At 40.3% G+C, this 23,029-nt stretch overlaps 1 protein-coding gene across 4 annotated transcripts in view; it reads right to left on the reverse strand.

Moving 5' to 3' along the window:
- The window catches only part of SYT9 (synaptotagmin 9), a 76,342-nt gene extending 57,079 nt beyond the window's left edge, over positions 1–19,263 (reverse strand). For 2 of the 4 annotated variants that reach the window (XR_003991167.1, XM_030484375.1), the window contains exon 1: positions 18,790–19,235. Coding sequence is in view for 3 of the 4 variants with exons in the window: in XM_030484375.1 (XP_030340235.1) it covers positions 18,790–18,937 (148 nt within the window). In the remaining variant the exon portion in view is untranslated. Of the gene's footprint in view, positions 1–18,789 lie in introns of all 4 variants that reach the window. The other 2 variants (XM_030484377.1, XM_030484376.1) reach the window with 2 other exon arrangements.
- Between the last annotated feature and the right edge of the window lie 3,766 nt (positions 19,264–23,029).

Here is a 23,029-nt window from a genome sequence, read left to right on the forward strand (position 1 = left end):
CACCATTGCTGGAGGTATTCAGAAGATGTGTAGATATGGTGCCTAGGGACATACTCTAGAGGTGGACTTGGCAGTGTTAGGTTAACTGTTGGACTCAATAATCTTGAAGGTCTTTTCCAACCTAAATGATTTTGTTCTATGAAAGAGTCATCAGTTGATGGCTCATCACAGTGACCTCAGAATTACAAAAATAAACCCTCTGTGCACCTTTGAGACCCTGATTTTTCCTAGCAGTTAGATATAGGCTTAGTGTATGCCCAGGAGTGAAACTATTCAGGAGTGATTAAGATAAGGGGTTATCTGACACCTTTCTTGCCAAAATCTTCAGCCTACCTCTGATGCACCATGTATCATTACTGTCCATCAACTAACAGTATGCCTTCTGCCCTCCTGGATGATGACAAGGTCTATTCAAAATATTTTCCTCCAGTAATTTCAAGTATCATATGAATGGAAAAAGCAATGCAAATCCAGATTTTTCAGAGAAAGATGTAATTTAAAAGAAATTTGTAATTTAAGAGAAATTTGCAAGCTATCCTTTTTCAGATTTTGTCTTTATTTACCAGCTTAGAGGCCTGTGCTATATATCTGAGCCATAAATCACAGCCTTCTGTCCTCATTTAACTGATTAGTAATATTGCCATTGTTGATAGAATGAGTAAATTTATCTTTTTTTTTTTTTTTTTAATTGAGGTTTATTCATGGAAGCTGCTAGAAAGCATTACAACTTTGCTGTGTGCTCTCCAATTGTCTGGACATACATAGTTAAAACCATTGGGAGTAAATCTGGGTCTGACAAACGTTAATGGAATGTAAACAGTGTAAGCAATGTGTTTAGAAACCCTAATGGACAGTTGAAGAATTGTTTGTAGTGTTTTTCAACCCACATTACCAAGTAACTTTTTGAACAAAGCTGTTAAATTATCACAGTGATTAAACTGTTTATCACTAAGTAGCTTTTTCCCTCCTATAAATGTCAGTATTATTTAAATGTCTTATTACAAATAGGCAACAGAAACCAAGATGCAGCACAGGTACTCAAGGTGAAATTAGGTAAATCAATTGAAAAGTTGAAAATGGAACCTGGATTTTCTCACTTCTAATACTGAGTCTAGCAACTTTCCAGTTACTTCTAGTGAAGCAACATGTGACTAAATAGAAGGGATGCAGAGAGTTTAACAAGCATTGCTTAGCACACAAGCAAAATTTTGACCACTAAACAGATGGTATAGCTTTTTCAAATAATCTAGTTATAAATGAGTTAATTAAATAACCGAGTTCTGAGAAAGCTGTCATCTCTCCCATCGCACCTGCTCTCTGTGAGGCAGCAGGCATACTGCCAACACATAAAGCACCAACCCACAATGAACAGACCTGTGCAGAAATAAAGTGGTACAGATAACTGAGAGCCATGTCACTGTGCTCTGCAGCACATAGGGACTACCAAGCATCAATTCTTCGGTTGTAAATAAAACTTTTTTTTTTTTTCAGAGTAGATCCCAGAAAGCCTGAAATACCACAAAAAAGCAATTACAATCAACATCTGTAATTAAAAGAAAAAAAAGAAGAAACATAGGCTTTGGTAAATGTCACTATGCTGGAAGATCTGAGCAGAAAATCCAAGCAATGGTATTTATGTACAATGCTAAATGATTCCTACAGTAAAAATTTGTAGTAGTCTCCATACCCCATGTAATATATTCCATCTTCTTCTGGTATATACATGTATACGTAATTACTACCAAAGTTAATAGCTTCTTTCAACTCAGAATTCTGTAGATCCCAATCTTGCTATGCTTTCTTCTAACGCAAACTCTGCAGTAGTCCTCTTATAATTTTTATTATCAAAACACCATTTTACATATTATATAAAATGTTTAATCTGATAACTAATTGAATGGAGAATAGCAAAATAATTAACTGGATTAAAAATAAGCTCTAAAATAGTTTGAGGGTGCTGGAAATCAGTCCATATTTAGGCTTGCCTTTCCACTTGCAGCAGGTAAAGCAAATTTGAATCAAATAGTCTCTGTTTTCACCCTGCATCCTGATAGAAGATATTTCTAATATGTTAGATGTAAAATTTTTGCCATTATTTGTCATATCCAGACTCTTGGAGAGATTTTGTGCTTGCAGCAAGTAGAACCTACATTCTCATTCTACTGGATTTGCATTTTCTTTAATTAAGTTAATTTAGCTAGATCTGTATCTTATCTTCTGAAATTATTCTCTCCAGAAAAATGAGAACAACTAGTTTCTTAATATGAGGAACTAAAGAGTATCTATCCTCTGCTTTAACAAGGACAGCAAGTAAACTTCTGATTACCTTGAACAACCCACTATGAAATGAAAAGAGCAGGTGCTGTCAGTCTGAACTTGAAAACCAGACCTGCGCTCCACCATCCAAACCCTGGGTGACACCAGAAGACAATGCAGCTTTCCATTCCTGTGAGGGGAAGTTTTGCAGATTCCTGTCCTTTATCTATATGAAGGGCTTCACTTTTTTTGCTGTACTGGATACTTCCTGGAAAAGCTCTCTCTTCTATTGAGGTTTCTAGGCAGTCCATGTTAATTCTGGAGCTTTGGCAGTTTAAATAGAAAACATTGCCAGGCTAAGCTGGCAGGTAAATTCATGCAAGCTTCTTGCTTCATTCAGTGCTTCTTGCACCTTGTAACCTAGAATATGTGGAGGAAATGCATTCCTTTCAAGAATTACTGCACAGTTCTATATGCAGAAAACAACTGCTCTGTCTTACAGACAGCATAACAATTTTTTCCAGCATCTTTAGCTGGAGTCTTCTTACATAATATAGGATGTGTCCACATTAATAACGTAGCACTGGAGGAGGGGGAGGGGGAAGGATTCTTTTTGCTGCAGTTTTGCCTTGTATATACTTGGAGCCTGGTGGTACTCATTTGAGTGAGACATACCACAGGTGGGTATGTTCCAAGTAGTTCTCCTCCTGGTAGAACCAAGGCTGAAGCTAGACATCAGGGTTCAGCAATTGGATGCAGCAGCATCCTGCAGTTAGTGCTCTAGGCTCACCTGATGTGTCCTCCAGCTGGCTCAAGTTTCCCTCCGGGTAGCAGCACAATGGGGACATCAAATACTATAAACAAAATGGTGTGCAGCACATCAAACTCACCTCCTTGTGCCACGCAAGTTGGTAACAGAGTCACCTGACGTCTTTGTGAACCAGTTACTCTCCCTTAAGTCAGCGAGATTCAAGTACAGGAGGACTATGAGTTTCTACTCTGAAAAAAAATCCCTCACCACAAAGATCCCCTTATTTTGAATTGGATTTTTGTAAGCCATTAACTCCCTAATTTTGAGATCCAAACAACAAAATAATAAACTATTGTGTACTTTAGAATAAATACAGTATAGCAATTACAGTTAATTGCATATGAGATTCTCAGTGAGCTCTAGGATGAAACAAAGGTGACAAGCAATTTAGTAGACTGCACTTTCCTTGCCAAAATCAATTAGGACATTCCAAATCCTGTAAACATTAATAGTAATTAGTAAGCTACGTGTCACTGCGCATCTCTGACTGATGTCCAGTATGTACTGTCTCGTGTTTAGCTACAGGGAGGACTTCTTATCAAATCTTTTAAGAGACCGTCTACAGCATACGTTTACAGAGGGAGAACAACATATCCTTATGTATATACACTGCTGCTGCTGCTGCCAGCGGCTTGAGCATGTTTAGGCCTGCCTCTGGGTGTCATTGATAGCATAAATATAGAATAATAATTAATTACTAGGCAACGCTAGCCAGCACAGAATGAGGCTGACTACAAACCTGTGTTCATAGCACTGAGCTTATTATTCAATTTGGCTCACTGTTAGATGATGTTAGTGCCAGAGGATTACAAATCCCTTCGGGGCTTATTCTGCAGTGAAATACCACCAGTTGCATAGTATCTTCCTTCTTCTAAAGTATGTATTTCAAATGTATTAGATTCACTCAAGCAATAAATAAGAAACAGAGGATAAACCACCTTACCAGAGAGAGAAATTATAATCATGGTATACAGCACAGGGTTTTTTTAAGACTAGTTCAATTATAACCATTGATATACCCTCCCCGTTGCACACTGGTCTCTCCAGGTGGGTGCACATAAACAAATGGGATGTAGAGAAGGGACTATCGACTTTGCAACATTCTTCTTCCAGCTTCCCGGCTGCTCTTCCTCAGGCCTGTTTCAAGGGGAGAACAGCTCCTCTCCTGACTTCCCCCTCAGAATTACAAAAACAGTGTGAAGAAGAAAATGTTGGCAGCAGCCCCTTGTTCCCAGGAACCATTAACACCACAGCAGTAGGACACTTAAGAAAACAGTTTGGAAACACTGAGCCACAGCTTTCATGTCTTCTCCCCTCAGCCAGGAATTGCTCAGCTGGATTGCTCTCAGATCTGCGGAATTCCCTCGGTTTTGAAGAACTCCAAGAATTCTCCTACTTCTAAGGGAAAACCAAACATACGTAACAGACTAAACTAATGGTAAATTTCTAGTCACTGTTTTTCCATCTTCTGGTCTCTACAGTTTTTATTTTTGCCTAGAAAAAAATGCAACTAAAAATAGTAAGGGGGGTTTCTTCTCAGCTCCCCAGAGACAGCTACAACCCACTTTCCTTCCTAACTGGAACGCACTGATGGAATTTGCTAATTTTTCAGCTACTTCAGCTGAATGAATTTAGGATAATTTTTTTGAACATTGGGTGCTTTTTTCTTTGTCATTCCACATCTATAGGTAGATAAGGCACCCACCAATTTCTACTGCTTATCCTGGTCCCACATAGCCAAAAACCAAACCGAACCAAAACCCGTTTGGTGTGCTGTCTGATCATCTGACTATATTATGAAAAAACATACCTAAACCCATATTACATGAACATTATTTTAAATCTTTTATTTAGAATCAGGTGCTTGTATACATCCTTCTCTCAGGAAGTGTCTGCAATTTCCCTTAAATTAACACTGTTCCTACCATTAAGCTGACATTTAACAACCTGTATTTGCCTCACTAAGTTAGCAGAGATTACCTTTCACACTGCAGATTTCTAACTTCTGCTGACAGTGCATAGCACTGAGGTGAAAGTTGGTCACATTCTTATATTTTTAAGGAAGAATTTGTCAATTCCTGTCATTATGCTTGTTATAGCATACATTTATTATTTAAGTAAGACAAAATGGAATATATGATCATTCAAAATGGATTGCTATAACACTGGGCTAAGTATTTTGAACAGCAGTCATTTCTTATTTTATGCAACCACAAACTATGAGGCTTGGATTTTAAAAAATCTGTGAAGGGCTTATACATCAAATTCCCACTCAGCTTCAGTGGGGTATGAGTAGTTACACTTACAGATGCTTCTTTGAAAATTTTATTCTCAGAGATGATTTTGAGTGAAAGTAGTGCTACAGAAGCCATGAGGTCAAATTTAGTGGCTCTGGTTTAGTAGATTTTGAAATCTGACAGCTGGATTAAGTTTTACACCCAAATTATAGAAACTCAGATGAATGTAGGAAAAAGGAATAACTTTCTGAATTACTAAAATGTGAATGCTAAAACCACAAAACATGTCATTTGTAAGGGTACAGTTACATTCACTTCAGGAAAAAAATACCAACTGTCAAAAAGGAACTAAAAAGGGAAGGAGGAAAGGAAGAAGAAGGGAAAAGGACCGTACACTTCCAAGAGCTGCATATTCCAAGCTTCCAGACTTGTGCAAGTGAGGCTATTAGCGGGTTGCTAAGTAAAGCTACCCCACCGTTAAACAATTTCTGTTGCAGACTTACATGTAAGGGGTGGGTGATTAGTTTTATAAGTTTCCTAAACATGAGCAAAACCTGCTTGTTGAGGTATATTGACATTAATAAACAAATATATATCCTTAATGACAAGTAAATTGAGTCAGTAAAAATACATTGTTTAATCCCAAGTGCGTGTGTGTGTGTGTGTGTGTGTGTGTGTGTGTGTCAAACTGGAGAATGGGAGCACATTAAAAAAGCTTCTCCCTTCAAGAAACATATTTTGTACTGTGCATTTCTGCTACAGTAATGTAAACAGAATTACTAGTGTAATAGTCCTTTTACTTTCAGTCTCAAATAGTATCATGCCAAGATGTGCGTTTGCAGCCCAACCCAGGCCAGGAAAGCAAATGTTTGAAACTTTCATGCTGAAAAAGGGGCAGCAAATGGCAAAATGCTGGGCAATGCAAAAGATAACTAAAAATGACCCTGTTAGTACTGTTGCACAGCCAGAAGCAGAGTAGAGTGTGGGGTGGGATTTAGGTCTGAAAACATAAATCTAAGCTTGCAAACAGATATCATGAACAAATTCTATAGCTAAACATTCAGATTAAGACCAGCACAGAAATGGAAATTTTGAAATCCTTCTTATGCTTTTATTTATTTCCATCTGAATGTCTATGCCATCAAATCTCTACCTCTCGATTATGGCTTCCTTGCTGATAAGAGAAGCCCATTTCTATTTGCTAAACTACAGAGGAGAAAAATATATTCTGTTTATGATTTATAAGAGTAAAGTGCTGACAGGCCCCAACATAGCACAGGCTCTTGCTGCCTGTTCACTCTGAAAACAGAGCACGCCATATTCAGGAAGACTACTTTCCACCTAAGTTCTTGGGCCCACTCTTTTCTCTTGCCTGCTTTTCAGACAGTTTTCTGCTCACTACTTTACTGACATTGTGCTTGAGAGATGCCCTCCTTTCACCACTGATCACAGACAAGGGATTAGCTGGAATTTTAACTGCATATCAGTGCTGAAAAGGCAACTGAAAGGACAGGTAAAAAAAGCACTGAGAGATTTCTCCAAGATCACACCCCAAGTGACTTCTTAACCCCAAGTTAAGAAGAGAGCCTTAGTTTTCACAGTCCCAACTAGGAATCTTTTCCAGTCAACTAAACCATACTGTCTCTAGAAAACATTCCTGAATCAAACAAGTTTGTAGTAACATACTGTAGAGTAATAACTGATTTGCAGGATTTATAGGCAAACATCTCCTGTGCTGTTTCGTATGCCTCTAGTTCCTCTTAGCTGGGGCTAAGTCCTCCCACTACCTTGAATGAAGTGTGTCAGCATCATTCCTCTCATTTAATTGCTGAGTCTGGAAATACTCACTAAAACTTGCTTTTTTCCCTTCTTTTTTTCCAAATACTAATAAGTAAATGAATAAGCAACAGTCAGGCTTTTAAACTCAACAATATTAATGTTTATTTCAGAAGTACTTAAGGATTTAGCATCTATTTGCTGTCATTTACTGGCAAGAGTACTGCTTGAAACATTGTAAAAGGGGTCCATCCTTGTCAATCAAGGGATAGTAATGCAACACTTCTGTATTTAACATTTTTTTCTACTCCCATCCTAAGAAAACTTTTTATCTATTAGCAACATTTCCAGATTTAATAACCCTGGCACCTGGTCTACTATTTACGATTAATCCAAGATCTTATGTGAATATCCACTTTGAGGTGATGTTTATTTTAACATCAATGATGTTATGACTGCAATAAATACACTGGAATAGCTGCCAACCATGTTTCAAACTCCTGGGACTGCTACAGAAAAGTAAGAATTGCTCCTCTTTTACAGTTCTGGACATTTTTTACTGTTGGAGTCCAAGGACTTGTGTATTTCCCAGATGCAGCTGGCTGATCTTGCTGTCATGCATTCCTTTACTGATTGCTTTATCACATCTAGTTTGCTCCTATATTTTTGAGATAGCATTTTAAGACACTAATTTTACGGATTTCTGCTCTGTTTTGCTTACTGAGGAAATAAAAAGGGATTTCCTTAAACGGTAAACATACTAGGTCTTGATGCAACGGTGATGATTTGAGAAAGGAAAATAGCAGAGGATGAAGGGACTGCACAGCTTCTTTGCTACTCCATCTCCTATACAGCATACCTTGTACTAGGTACTGTTAACAGGGTTGGGGAGAAGAAACAGAGAACGGAGAGAGAAAACGAAAGGGAAAAGAGAAGGCTGAACTCCTTCCTGTCTGTTAAATTTACTCTTAAATTTACCCTTCGCAAAAAAATCTCACAAAGTCAGCAGGACCGTCCTGAGAGGAAATCCATTGTGGGAGACAATTAGAGATCCTGCTTAAGAGAAGAGCCTGGTGAAATAAAAGGCAATACTGATTTGTGGTTTTGAATCCCCTAATTCCCCTCCTCTCCTCCCTGACTCTCATGATTTTGAATGAAACATTAATACTGCTTCAGATGCTTCTTCCCTCCAAGGCCAATCAGTTGCTCGGCAGGGCGTGAAGCAGTTGTTCATTTGAACAGCTAACGAGGGAGTGGAAGGACAGAGCTAATTCTAAGGCTTTTCCAGCACTGCTGAAGCTCGCGTTTGCGTTGACACACAGGGAATGACCTGAAGAACCTCCCTCCACTTTGGAATAAGGGAAGTGGTGCTGCATTAATTTTGCGTAAACAAGCCTGACTTGTCAGAAGAGATAATTTTTCACAATACAACCATAAACATAGTTTTAAGATTGGAGTAGACACCTTGTCCTGCTTAGTACCATGGCAACAATGACTACTGGAAATCTTCCTCATGAAAAGGGGTACAGAAAAAAAGGAGGCAAAACAGCCAAAACACTGAAAATGTCAAATCCAAAGACTTCCATTTTAACAAAATATCTGTTCCTTCTTCTCTCAGTGCACAGAGCCTTTAGGATGAGAAGTGAATCCTGAGATTGCATTCGGATGTTCCTGAAGGTGAAAAATTGTTTTACCCCAATTTGGAAAGGAAAAAAAGTTGAGGTGTCTGAAGGTGTTACTGGTTCTGTTGCTATTAAGGTCTGTTCTGGTTTCCAGCTCCCAAGAAAAACAGAAAAGAAGGAAGAAAAATACATCAAAGGAAGAAAGAGCAGGTTTTGTTCACAGTGCTGGGTCTCACTTGTAATACTATACCACAGGAAAGATACAGTAATCACTATCAAATCACTCTGGAAAACCTGTATCTGTGCACTGCTATTTTGGGCACTGCTTTTAGCTATTTTATCGTCATTGGTCATAGCAGCAGTATGAAAGAAATCATCTTGACTAGTCAAATCATTTTTCATAACGTAACTACAACACAACGAGAGACAGGTAGAGAATGAAAAAGGTAGGCAGGAACAAGACACTAACTTGAGAATGGGAGCAGATACAAAAATTTTACACCTTCTGCAGTTAACTGAAGCTGGTGGGAACAGTGATGCTGCTGCAATAGGGAAGAGCCAAGGTGACAGGTTTTCCTTATGAGGCGAAGCCACAATGGCCAAGCTTTCTCCTTCCTGCTTAGCCACAGCCCTGCTGTCACTGTCAAATCATGCCTCCTCAGGCAGGTTTACCAAAGTATCCAATCCTCACAAAACCCCAAACCACCAAGCAAACAAAAAAAGCATCTGATGGGACTCAGAGAGAGTCAACGCATTTGGACAGATCTGCTTTTACTCTTTTTTACAGAAGCAGCTCAAAAGGCTTTGAAACTCGGAAAACTGGCAAATTTTAGTGTAACACAAAACAGAAATATAACTTCTTACAAAGGTATATACAAGATAGATATAGTTATCTACAACGTTTCCTGACTATTACATCTCTCTAGCCAGGTTCTCAAAATCCCAGGCTTCAAATCCGTTAACTCTAATTTCTGAGTGACAGCAAATCTGCTTGGTGCTCTTTGGTCCCTTAGGAATATAAGTGACATTTCCCTTGTCAGAGGCTTGGCTGCCTGTCCTGCTCCTCATGTCCATCTCCTATGCAGCACAAGTGACAGGCTTCATGCTCGTGCCTGCTGCACTGTGAGTTCTCTCACCTTTTTCTTTGTGCAACAGCTAGAAAATTTAGAATAAATATTAACCATCATTAGTAGTTGTAAAATAAAAAAAAAAAAAAGTGGAGAAGTTTAAGTTAGACTTTTGTTACCATGGCTGCCTGAGTGATATCTGCAGAAATAGGAGCCTTTTCTGATAGCATGATCTACTGCAGAAGAGAGGACAACCATAAAATTAAACAAAATTGGAGCTATTAGTCTAGATTTGTGTCTTGTATTACCCCAAGCAAAATGGTACAGCTTAAAAAAAACAAACAGTACCGATATGAGAATTTTCTGTTCAGAGCTTTCAATATTTTCTTACGCAATACCAGATCTGTTTTCTCTTGTATTTGGTTGCTAATGGACCTAAAAGCCTTTTCCAGCAGGTAACAATTGCCATAATGCCACTGCTACACATCCTACAGCCTACTAGAGGGAACAGAAGAGCACTCACTGAGAACCAACTCAATACCTGCTTTATTTCCCTGTAGCCAGCTTTGGGAAACACTCCCTTCCTTTATGCTGTGCAGAGAGACCTTAGCCAAATGAATACTTAAGATCACCCTATTTATGGTAGGCTTCCCCCAAAAAAAGATAGAATAACTAGGCATTAATTTTATCCATTAAACTTCTCAGGGGTGGGGTAGGGCAGGAAGGAGGGAAATTAACTTTTTTTAAATGGGTAAAAAAATCAGCTACAAATGGAAACAGAAGATCACAAGACCTCATCGATGATTTTCTAATTAGCACTGTACATTCCTTTCTACATATTATAGTAGGATAATTCTTACTGAATTACAAATTGTAATTATTTATATACTTTGATATGAGAAGCACCTTTTGTAATATCTGAATATGTAATAGCGAAACAACTCCATTGGCATGATTCTATTTCAAATCCTATTTCTTCTTATTTTACATGCCCTTTGAAAGTTTTAGCTCCAAAATCATTAGTGCCTTTTTTTTTTTTTGTTAGTACAGTGGATTTACATCAATAATCAAAAAGCTTTTTCTGTCTGATTATGTATTCTAGGACTATTTTAACAGTCATCTTTGGTAGACACACATCAACTGTAAATTGGCTCAACACACACAAACGCATGTGCCAGTTTTGACTGCATCCACTGTCTTTCTCAATCCCAACTAACCATAGGAAGTATTCAAGATAAAATCCTGCAGCATACATGTCTGCCAAAGGAAGCCAAATTGATTTTACTTGTTTAATGAATGTCTAAAATCAAAACAGAAAAATGCAGCTGAACATATTGAGCAACTTCGAACATCAAAGATTCAGGGTGAATTTACAATATTACAATATTGTAAATTACAATAAAATATTACAATAGCTAATGTTACAAATGTGCAAGCCACCAGCTGTTCTACGTAACATTTTCTTTATGGGACAGAATTTTTTCTCTACTCTCCAATAACTGGATCAAGTACTCACTACTTAACAGTCTACAGAACACGCAAAAAAGACTTATCTTGTAAGATAATGAATTTAGGAATTAGATTTTATAACTTGCAATGGACAGCATTTTTATGAAAAATCCTTCCATTTGTAATTAATTATTCTAAATTCTTACTCTTTGAACTAAAATTTTGTTAGAAATACAAAAGGGACATAAAGCTTTAGACCAAAATAATCTCTCTTTATCTGTTTGGTCTAAATAAAACCACAGAAGCGCTTAAATTAATGACAAAATATAGCATAAGATGCACGATACAATGTTCTTAAGTATGGCTTTGCACTAAACCAACGGTGATCATTATTTTCAGTGGGGGAAGAACTAAAACCTAAAATGTGGTTTTAAACATAAATACATAAATTGCAGTTTATGTTCAACCTCTACATGTTACAAAGATGTCATAGTGCTCCTCTACATGTTACAAAGATGTCATAGTGCTGCAAAGCTTCCAGACTGAATTTAACCGCATCTGCTGCTATGACATCAATAATTTTGGACTTACATTTCTAGGTCTCTGAATTGCCAGTGCAATTAAACTCTCACTAATTAGTTTGTAAAGGAAATTTCCAGAAAGCTATCTGGGTGGACATGAGGCAAATCATCTGTACTTGGGTCACTAAATGAATGGATCACAAAAACGTAATGACTCAGAATTCCACCCTTACTGAAAATGGCATTATTGTAACACAGGTTCATGGGTTTTTTAGGAATTAATGACCCATAAATCCATTACAGTAGCACCTCTACTTCAGTGATCAGAGCTTTGGGTCCTCAAACATAAAGTGTTGCCTGTGGAAAGCTTAGGGATATTTCTTAGGGAACTACAGTTAGCAAACTCTTTCCCTTCTCCCCTCTATCTAGAAGGAATGCGCAAATCCCATTTAAAATAAGAGCTACGACGAATGCAAGTAAAGTCATATGTACAAGGGCTAAATTTACCCTACTGTTTTTCATCATCAAAACTGGCATTTCGGAAGAGAATCCAGGAGTAAGACAGACTGTATGCTATTTAGCCATCCTGATTCTTAAAAGGTTTATGGTTTTATCATTACTTATTAGGTTATTTTCAACGATACCTATTCTTGTTACAGTTCAAAATAACCATTTTCTTGAATGTTCACTGCACATTGGACGAGACTTCCATAAACTGTGGTACCAATTGAACGAGAAGTTAGTTATGTTATTCAAACTTTTAGGATTACTTCATAAAACTGCTTGCAATGACTTCAGTAAATAGATACTATTTTTATATATATATAATGAATATAGTATATGAGCAAACATGCAAAAATACAAAGGGGTGTAGTTGGCATCAGTCTATTTAAGACAAGCATAATACAATGTTATGCTATAATTTCAGCCTAAGAGCACACTGTAAACAACAGACATCTGGTACAGTTCCCATATAGGTGAAAAGTGAAATCAAAATGGAGATGGAAGCCCTAGAATGCTCTTGGCTTGCACACCTATACTGAATATGAATGTAGAGGCCAAGCAGGGCTGGAGGCCACCTTCCTTCTGTTTTTTTCTCCTAGTTACACGAGCTCTCCTCCCCACAACAATCAAGAGCAGCCACAGGACACCAGTGGCCTGAGTTTTGGTCAGAGGAACTACAGAAAACCTACTCATGTTTGTCTTCTCTAAGTTAGAGGAAAGCACTGCTACACTGAAGTTGTTCTGCACCACTGAAAATCGTTCAGTGATTTCAGTAGTGCAAGGGTCCTTTCGTATTTAAACAGTATTTAATATGACTATGCTCCAACCTGATCAAAGCTCAACATAAGTTTTATTATAAGTATGATCTTTGTAGCCTTTTCTCTGGTTCTGAAGTGTCAATTATAACTGAAATATCTATACATCTTTAGGTTACCTGTTATATGCAATGATATTAAAGTAAAATCTTTACTTTTATTTAAATTAATTTAATTACAGCTTCAAACCGCCATTAAGCACACAGGCAGTCCCTTTTCTTTGAACATAATTTGCTCTTTTCTACACTTTGCTTCAAAGTTTAGTTATCTGCATAAAACAGATTTGTAGGGAAAAAACAATACTAAACTCTTCCAATATGACAGGAAAACCTCTGAGAGCCTATTTCTTTGATGGGAATTACCCTGGCAGAGCAACAGGAAATCATTTTTACCTTCTGCAAACATGTTCTTGACTTTACAAAAGAGAAAAAGAACACATACTTTTAGCCTAAAATATATAACATCACCGTACTTTTTTAAACTCTTGACAGCACTTTAGTTCCTGAAAGCCAAAGGAACATGGGCCTCGCACTCTTTCGTTCATTTGACATCATATCAGTGAATATGATTCACACTTCTCCTCTATCTCGCAAAGAGTTTTGCACTAGCATGACATACAGAAAACTATCAATTTGAAGTGGCAGCATTTTACATTCATTTTGCAGGAGGAAAATAGAATTAAAAATACAGTGAGCTCATCATGAGTAAAATAAAAATAAAAACATACTGAAAGCTGTTTCACCCACTCAGATCTTTTTCATGTCTTTACAACCCATAAATGCTTCTTGCACTTATCTAGATAAATCTAGATGCGCTTATCATCTTGATGAAACTGCAGCTTGGTATGTTGCCGGAAGCTGGGGGGGGAATAAATCACTAAGTCATCTGAGTTACAAAAATTTCTTAAGAAATTAAATTACTTTCTGAAAACAGGTTTTGTTTTAAACTCAGTTCTGAATTAACGACAAGCTTGCTTGGATAGTCTTTAATTGCAAGTATTAGCTTCCTAGGGAATGACAAGTCTGCCGGAATGACACTCTCCACAACCTTGGCTCTTGCACTCCACCGTGGGCTGAGGCCACATTTATGCCAGTCAGGCCTTTTTGTTTCTTTTTGTTTTTCTTTCCTGTAGTTAAAAGTATACATTTAAAAATACCACACTGATTACTAAGATTCTTAAATCCTACTGCAAGGCCAAAACTGCACCTTCTCATACATTTTCTTCAATATCCATCACATTTCCATGCCCACAGTTTTAAGTTTCTTGATTGTCAACTATCTTTACCCTCCAACAAATACTAAAATCTGACTTTCTGTCACTGTACAGTACTGATCTCACACTTATGACCCGTAGCATTCTTTATGCTTAACGACCATCACTATGCCCACAAGACTCACCATGGATTCTGTTTTCGTATCTATTAGTCAATTTTAAAGCAAACAATTAAGAACATTTTAAGACTTACTGGCTTATCCTCAAGACATGCAATCCAACACAACAGAAAAGGAGAGCTTTTTTTTCCTAGCTTACTTTTTATTTCTATTCATTTTTCTGCTATGAAATTAATGAAAATTCATTATGATTACTGGCCTAGACTTTTTTAATATCCCTTATCTTCGTAAGTATTGGGTTCATAACAGCTTCCTCTGATCTTTTTATATTTTTTATTCCAGGTTTTCGAGGGTTGCATACTTTCTAACTAAAGGAAGAAAAATTCAATCTGCAGAATGTGCTAAGGAGATGAAGTTTTGCGCAAGGCACCTTGGTGTGCAACTCGTATGCTTTTCCTATATATAACTTAATTTTACTGATATTCAGCAAACGCCAGCAAACATGTAACTATGCCTTGAACATTTTACTGCTCTATCTAGCAGTCACTGGAAGGCATACAGGCAGCACAAGTTGCTGCAAAGTTGGCAAAACACTACAACAAAAGGCAGTGCAGAAATTCATCAGGTCTACCAAGCGCAATACCAGTCTCCCACTGCCATTGCTAGGAAGCTGATTTATAAACAAAGATTCACTACAGAACAACAGCAACAACAAGTATACATCCTTTCTGGTAGGCTTGATTCATGCCACACCAAGTTTTTCAGTTAAGAAGTTGCAAGACAAATCTATTAGAGAAATGGTCCACAGGGAAATGCAACTGGTTTTGTTCTTAATACTTCTTCTAATGGTCAGATTCACAATTAAGATTTTCTGCCTTCATGGTTTTGTTTATTTGTTTCTGGTTTGTTGTTTGGGTTTTTGTTTGTTTGGGCTCGTTTTTGTTTTTCCTCTTTGCTTGTTTGTTTTGTTGGGTTTTCTTTTTCTATACATTAGTATAATTCTTCTAGTCAAGCAACTTCTATTCCTCATCTCAAATATTTGCTTTATCTGGTGCCATGGGATGATATTACATGATCTTGAATGATGGTTTTCAAATGCCATATGACTAGCGTGGTAGAATATAGAAATATTATGAACGTTTTACAAATAGGGAATGGAAGAATGGAACAGAAAAAGAAGCAGCTTATTAAGGTATCTAAATGCTTAAGGATGCCTCTTGGGATTTTCAAGGGTGCTCTGACATACAACTCTTATGGAACTAATTTAAGATTTTTTCACCAAATGCCTGATTAGCACTTTTAGTTTTCCAAAAACCTTTAAAATATGACTCCCTAGGTCACCCTGTAAATCCAGCAGACCAGCACGTTAAACCTAGAACTCATCAGCCCTTAAACTTATGCTCTAAGCACTGTGCAGTAGTCCCCATAATAGGGCAAATTACAAAACCTGAAGATGCTGTGCATACCACAAACATCTAGTCCCTTTCTGTCGCCCTCCCAGGCTGAGTCACACACCAAATACTCAGACCAGACACCGGGGAGCCACACAGCCAACTGCATCAGATGTCAGGCAAGAAGTGAGTGGATCTCCAGGGATATGGCTGCTCTGTGCTGGGACAGAGTGGTGCCAGGAGGTTGAGTTTGTAGACGAACCCTGGTATTAGGCTTAGCAACCACTCAGCTCTCTCCCTCCCTCAATTAGGGTTTGATTTTTCCAATAAATACTGCACTTGTACAGTCCCCCTTCCACTCCCATAAGAGAAACACCATACAGGAATGGCTCAAACCAAATGTGCTCCAAAACCATCTGTATCCATCACATAGCTGGCAAGTAGCCACTTTATTGCAGAAAAACTTCCATAAGCACAGACTTTAACTCCTGCACAAAAGCTGATTGTGTTTTCTAGCTGCACTTTTTTCTACCCTAACAAAGTTGCCCACATTTTTTTGATAGCTTTTTTGGCTGGCCTAAGAGGAAGTTGCTCAGTTTGGCAAGTGCACATCACCTTCACAAAGGGGAAAAAATTATGCCAAGGATAGCTTCATCTTTTGCCTAATTCTGCCAAGAAGATGCTTTCAGTAGAGGTTTGCTTCATCCCCCTGTGTTTAGACCACTAGTGGCTGGAAAGCGAATGGATTAGCTGTCAGGGCTTTTTAATGCCATCATTAAGTCAATGAAAGTCACTAAGTAAATTTAGATGGGTCAACATACTACCCTTTGATTGTGAATCATATTACTTCATTTTGGAAGTCACACACACTGCCTTCTTACAAGCCCATACCATCACATCCAAGGACCAGATAAACAAACCAATGGGCAGCCAGTTTACTGGGACAATCTATGTATTTTAATCAAAGCAACAGAAGACAAGGTAAACTAATAAATTCCTGACATTGTTTCCCTACAGAAGTGGTTTCCAGTCAGGGCTTACGGATAACATGTTGCCTGCTAGACCCTCTGAGACTGGCTGCAGCTGCAAAAACTAAAAATGTTAAAATTGAGGCCAACAGGAAGATGCTGCCTGCAGCATAATTGCTCCCTGTTGCTGCACATTGGCTGGCAGAGGTTAGGGACCGCTGCTCTATGTAATTGAGCAGGTTTGCAACAATACCAGAAGGCTGTTGTATAATAGTGGTTGAAGCAAAACAGGTAGAAATACATACAGATTATATTTTTTTTATCTTTAGGTAGACGTGATAAATTTTTACTGTGCAGACTGTGTTTTAAAAATGCTCCCAAACAGATGCCGGGTAGGCTTTTTGCCCAAGGCTGAGAAAAAAAAGCAGGTAGCTTCTGAAAGAAATCTGAAGAGCTGTTATCCAAGTAGCTGAGGTTAAAGTCTCCATACGCATTTCAAGTAATTTAGTATTCAAAGTCAGCACTGATTTAAAACATTTCTGGACTCATCACCTGACATACAAATACATAATTGATCCCTCGATAAATGAAAATTACAGAAAATCATAGGTGTCTGTCACAAAAATGACTGCTTATATGAACAAAGCAATTCAATCTGCCTATATGAACAAAACAATTAAATTTACCTAATTTTAAAGAATCCTTACAAAACATTGCATAAATTGCTTTTATTTGAAAAAAGCCAGAATGGCTGCAAATAGCTTTGGATACAAGTGAACTGCATGTCAGAAAATTCCTTATTCACTTGTTGTGGCAGCAGATAATTTTGTCACCATTTTTTTCTTAGTTTTACTTGTTTCTTCCAGGCCTTTCAGCACATCCAAGCATTTGTCAATAAGTTGCACTGTTACTTCAGACTCACCAAATTACAGAAAAAATATTTAATAGCACGTCATCAGACTGCCCTATACTAAATGACCTAATTTATGTCAGAGAATATTAAATAAATTAATACCGTGCTGCGAGGATCAGCTGAGCTGAGCCAGGCTTTCCAGCACTTCAAATGTTTATCAACTCTTCCTTTCACTCTTTAGATTTCTCCTCATATTCAGCAAACTCAACCTGACGGTATAAAAAGAAATATAACAAACTCCTACTTCAAATTGCAATTTGCCTTTCCCTTATGGCCAGAGATGTACAGAACATCAGCAGTCTTTCAACATTTTCATGCAGCTGGAGCTCAGCTTCCTTGTTAAAAAGCTTCCTTTTTAAAAAGCTTCCTTAAGTTAAAGTTTCTGTGTCATGCCAAGACATGAAAAGGCAATCGCCATCCAGGCATACACACAGAAGCACTCGGTGTACATCGTATCAGACCTACAACCCCACATCTGCTACAGAAACCCAGAAGCAGTCTTTTTTTCTTGTGAAATACACAGAATTAGAAAGTTCGGTTAAATTGTGCTGCATTTAAACTGAGCTATAAGCACCCACGCCAACAACACCCCACACACACATCGGTCTTTACACCTGAACCCCTCGTGGTGGGGAGGGCCGCAGGAGCCCAGGCAGGGCCCCGGGCTTGTAGCACTGCAGCAAGCTCCGGAGAGGCGGCGCTGGGAGGGGAGGCCGGGCCCGCTCCGGGCCAGGAGGAGCCGAGCCGAGCCCAGCGGCGGGAGAAAGTTGCCGGCCAGCCCGCGCTGCCGGCACCGCGCTGCGGCGGGCAGAGCTGCCGAATGAGGGCTCTGCATTTCCTCCAAGAGCTGCGCGCCGGACGCCTCTAACGGAGACCCAGCAGCTCAGAGCGCAGCGGTGGGCAGCCGAGCCAGGACGAACGTCCTCCGCCGGCCAGGCCGGGGCAAATCTTCCCCCCCCAGTCCCGGGAGCCCCCCGCTCCTCCCCTGCCGCTCGCTCGCACCCCGCGGCAGGCCTCGCCCCGCGGCACCCGGCCTCCGCGGGACGCCGAGGGATGTTCACTCTCCTCCGGTATTCGGGGGACGGGGGAAGCCGCCAGTGCCCGTAGGCCAACGGCGGCGACCGTACCTGAGTCGGTGAGGCGGGGCCGGGCTCTGTCCCGCAGGTAGTAGATGAAATCCCGGCAGTTCTCGTTCTCCACCGCCCCGACGGAGCACAGCTCGGCCAGCAGCTGCAGCGCTTTCTCGCAAATCTCGTCCTCCCTGTCGCCGGGCATCGCCCCGCAGCATCCTCGGGAGCGGAGCGGAGCCCTGCGGTCAGGCGCTGCGCCGCTGCCCGCCGCCCGCCTGCAGCCGCCCGCGCCGCCGGGCCGCCGCCCGCATCCTCAGCCAGCGGCGCCCGCCCCGCCGGGCCGAGCCGGGCCGCCCGCTGCTTGTCCCCGTCCCCGTCACGGGCTTCGTCCCACCGCCTCCTGCGCTTCGCTGCCGGGGGCGGGGAGGGGGGGCACGGCAGGGTCCCACCAGTTGAACGCGAGGGTGGGGACGGCCGCGGCCGCGCTGGCGCAGCTCTTCCCCGCGGCGGGAGCGGGCGGGGACCGGCCGTGCCTCCGCCCGGCCCGGCTGCGCCGCGCCCCTCCGCCTCCAAGGGCAGGGCTGCCCCAGGCCACGGCCCTCAGCCCCAGACGCGATCTGCCGGGAGCCCTCTGGGCGGCGGGGTCTGGTCGCGGCACCCAGTGAGCCGCGATCCGGCCGTGTCTGGAAAGGGACGAGGAGGAAAACTTGAGAAGCGGCTCAGGGTCTGGTGGAGGACGGTCCTGAGCGCAGGTCCTCTAGGCAGCTCCTCGGTATCCTCCCCTCCATCGTCGGCCAGGCCCAGACCTCCGCCTTGCTGGTGGGCGTTTAATGTTAACAGTCTGTTAAATACCGTATGCTCTTTGCGTCCCACTGCCTATTCAGAAATTACTCCACTCAGCTAGTTGTCTTGAAATAACAATCGATGAATAATGCGTGTCCTCACTGTCGAGAACCTAGCAGACGGGAAAATGTTAGAAATTTACTCTGGGCGGAAGGGTGCTCTTAAGCGCGTTTATTGTTTGGCCTAGGAGATTGGGTTAGAAAGAGTTAAAGTACCGAAGAGAAATCTCAGGCACCTGCCAACCGGCCATAGCCTGAGGGGAAGGTAGGAGAGCCTTCTGGAGGAGGTGAAGGCTGAGAATCTGTCTGCCATTAAGCATGTTTATCCTGACAAGAAGGAGATTTGTAAGGTGCTGCTTGGCTTTCTGGGTTTGTAGGCAGGGAGACTGGTGGGTGTCATGAGGGAAAAAGCTGAGAATTGGCTGCTCCATTTAACGTAATTCCCTCCTTCTCCCCCCTTTTGTCATAGTTTAAGCAAATATCAGAGGCCATGATGAGCTTGGAAAGCTCAGACTGGTATGGATGTTCAGCCTACTGTTTGAAGACTGGTGAATAACGGTTCTAGAAATAGCGTAGACAGCAACATCTTCTAGTATAACCTTTTTCTTTTTTTTTATTTCTTTTAAGGAAAAAGTACATCACTGAAATAAGATGTATTCTGTGAATGGAGTAGATGTTAACAACGAAAGTTGTATACTGGTATGGCTTATTGTCTCTTAGTGCTTTGGCAGCACTGCTTATGTCTTAAAAGCATTACTGTTTTCCTTACTTTTAACAGAAAAATTATGTCTGTAAAACTTGATTGTATAAGTCAGGTATAATTCCATCAGTCAACAGGCAACTCTTTCACACTGGCTTGTTATTAGGGAAGAAAAATAGGTAATAAAATAGTGTGTAGCTGTTAGAATTGTTGAGGTCATGTTTCTGAAGCCAAGAGATTTTTATGACATTAAGTGTATGTTTTCACATCTAGACATGGGGAAACTCCCTACTAGTCTCAGGAAATGCTGCACAAATATTTATCTTGGTGCTGGAAATGCCAGTGTGATTGGCTTACTTCTCTGGGCATGCAGGGAGGGCGGGAAGAGGGACAGTTCTGCAAAGGTGTTGTCAATCACAGCTTTCTCTGCAACTAAGGAGCAGGCTTTATCAGTACTGCGGCTTTTCCTGCTTCAGTGAAGAAGGGGTAAAATTTAGAGAACTTGGTAGAACCAGAGATACCGGAATACCTTTTTGGGAAAACCAGTTTCAAGAGGGCTAGTGAATATGTAGGTTTTCTAGGAATAGGAACTTTTTCATCTGTAGCACAAAATCCAAGTGCTGGACAGTGCTGGCAATACCTAATAAAGAGGAGGAAAGGCAGAGAAGCTATCAAAGACCACAGACAGAGACATTAGTGAAGTACAGTCCAAGTCATCCGTTGATCATGTGTGACCAGATTTGGAATTAGTGTACAATTTGTGCATTGTGACTCATTCATGCAGCTTATTTGGCTATATTTGGGTAGTTTGGCCATGACCTAGGTGGCTGTGCTGTTCTATAGCTTGTAGTCTGTCCAGGATAGACAATAAATCAACTGCAATGTGATATTAATGCATTTACTAGACTGTGGTTTTTATCCTGTGGGACCACAAGCCCATCACTAGCCTGGAAATCTGGCTTGCTGCAGAGTGAGCTCTGGACAGGCTGGTGATGAAGCAGTGATTTCTGTACCTTTCTCCTTTAACTAAAATGTCTTGCCTAATTTTTTAAATAGCAGCAATTTGAAGGTGCTGAGATGTTTGTAATGCAGATGGTGAGGGTTGGAAATTTTTTAATCTGGTGGAGGAAAGATCATGAAATTATTTGGACATCACTGCTAGTAACCAAAGGTGTCTATTCTCAAAAGCTCTGGGCAGGTACTAAGTGTACTCTGTAAGCAATTTTCCATGTCGCTTTCTGGAGATAACAGCAGTAAATGCAATCTGCTGTGTCTCAAAGGAAGTGCAACTTTTCCTTCCTGTGGCGAGAGCTGGATCTTACCTGCCATTTTGTTGTCATCGATTACATGTTTCTGTTCTTGCAGGCACTCCTAGTTGTGGTGAGTTTACTCTTGTGTCAGCTGCAGATTTTGCCCATTCAGGGGCTTGTGTTATGTTTGAGTTCCCTAGTGAATGTGGTACTAATTAACTTTGGTCCTAGCAGGGCATTGCAGTGGATCACTCCTGTTAACTTTATCTTGCAAGTTACAACTTGTACTGACCATATGTCCGTTTTTTTCTGTTTAGCTCAGAGCAGCCCTCACACAGTACAGCGTACTCAGAAGTTAGAAAAAAAAAAATAAATCCCCATGCCTGCTACACGTGAGGTCAGAATAAGTTTAACTGTTTGACCTACAACAGTTCCATCATCATCAATTGACATGTTCTTCTTTCTTTTCTTGAAATAAAGCTTTCCCTTAGTATTCTGGCAGTCACACAGGGGTTGCTTGGCAATGAAATCATCTTCAAAGCTAAGGCGTTCATGAAAAAAATGCCTTTCGGGAAGAAAGTGAGGCAGCTTGCACCAGAATTTTTTTTATGGCTATGCGGCAACCAGAACGTATCAAGGATTAGTATCAAGTATTTGTAACTGGTTGAATGACATTTGGCCACAAATACGTGGATCTAGCTCATCATGTTAATACTTTTTTCCTTAACAAAAGGGAAGAAAGAGGCCAATGTATTTCAGGAAATCAGGGAACTATGTAGAGCAATAGACTTATTAAACGCAACATGACGAACAAGGTTGGGCTTGGTTTGTTCCAGAAATCAAAGTGGATGAACTCTGTGATTAAGGAAAAGGCAGAAATCAAGGACATTGCTGTGGTTAAAGGATGCCCTTGTGCTGGAGGCCATGACCTGAAGTCCACCTGGAGAAGGGTAATGCCATTCTAGGACCGAAGATTGATACACCTATCAAATCTTTGTTATTGGCTATGCCAGACTTTCTGCCTCACTGTCCCTCACACATGCATATAATCTTTACGTTCTGTTCTTAATGGATATATCTTTTTATGCTACCGGAAAGTAGAAAACGCTTAGGTGAACATACAAGGAATAGTAATATGGGTAATGGCTACAGAGCGTTTGTGAGCTAGTGCTTTTCTGGGCAGCTTTATTCTTGAGGTCCATTAGTTATTCTTCACAGAAGGTTTTAGGAATGCTGTTAAGGGGAGGGTAGTTAGAAAATAGGTATGCCCCCCTTTGGGCTTTTGACTCATTGACTGCTAGAGGTCATATGGTCACAGGTTAGTGTTAGCTAAAGGGAATGTTTTATGAAACTAATAATATAGAGACATTTAAAGATTCTGAGATCAGTATTTAATACTGTGTTACAGGAACATGTCAAAGGATGGTGGTGTATTTTCATTATGGTATTTATAAAATCTTAAGGCTTTTTATGTAGAGTCGCGTCTTTTATTGACATCTGTTCAG

Source organism: Strigops habroptila, chromosome 4, assembly GCF_004027225.2.
Source record: "Strigops habroptila isolate Jane chromosome 4, bStrHab1.2.pri, whole genome shotgun sequence".
Classification (NCBI taxonomy): domain Eukaryota; kingdom Metazoa; phylum Chordata; class Aves; order Psittaciformes; family Psittacidae; genus Strigops; species Strigops habroptila.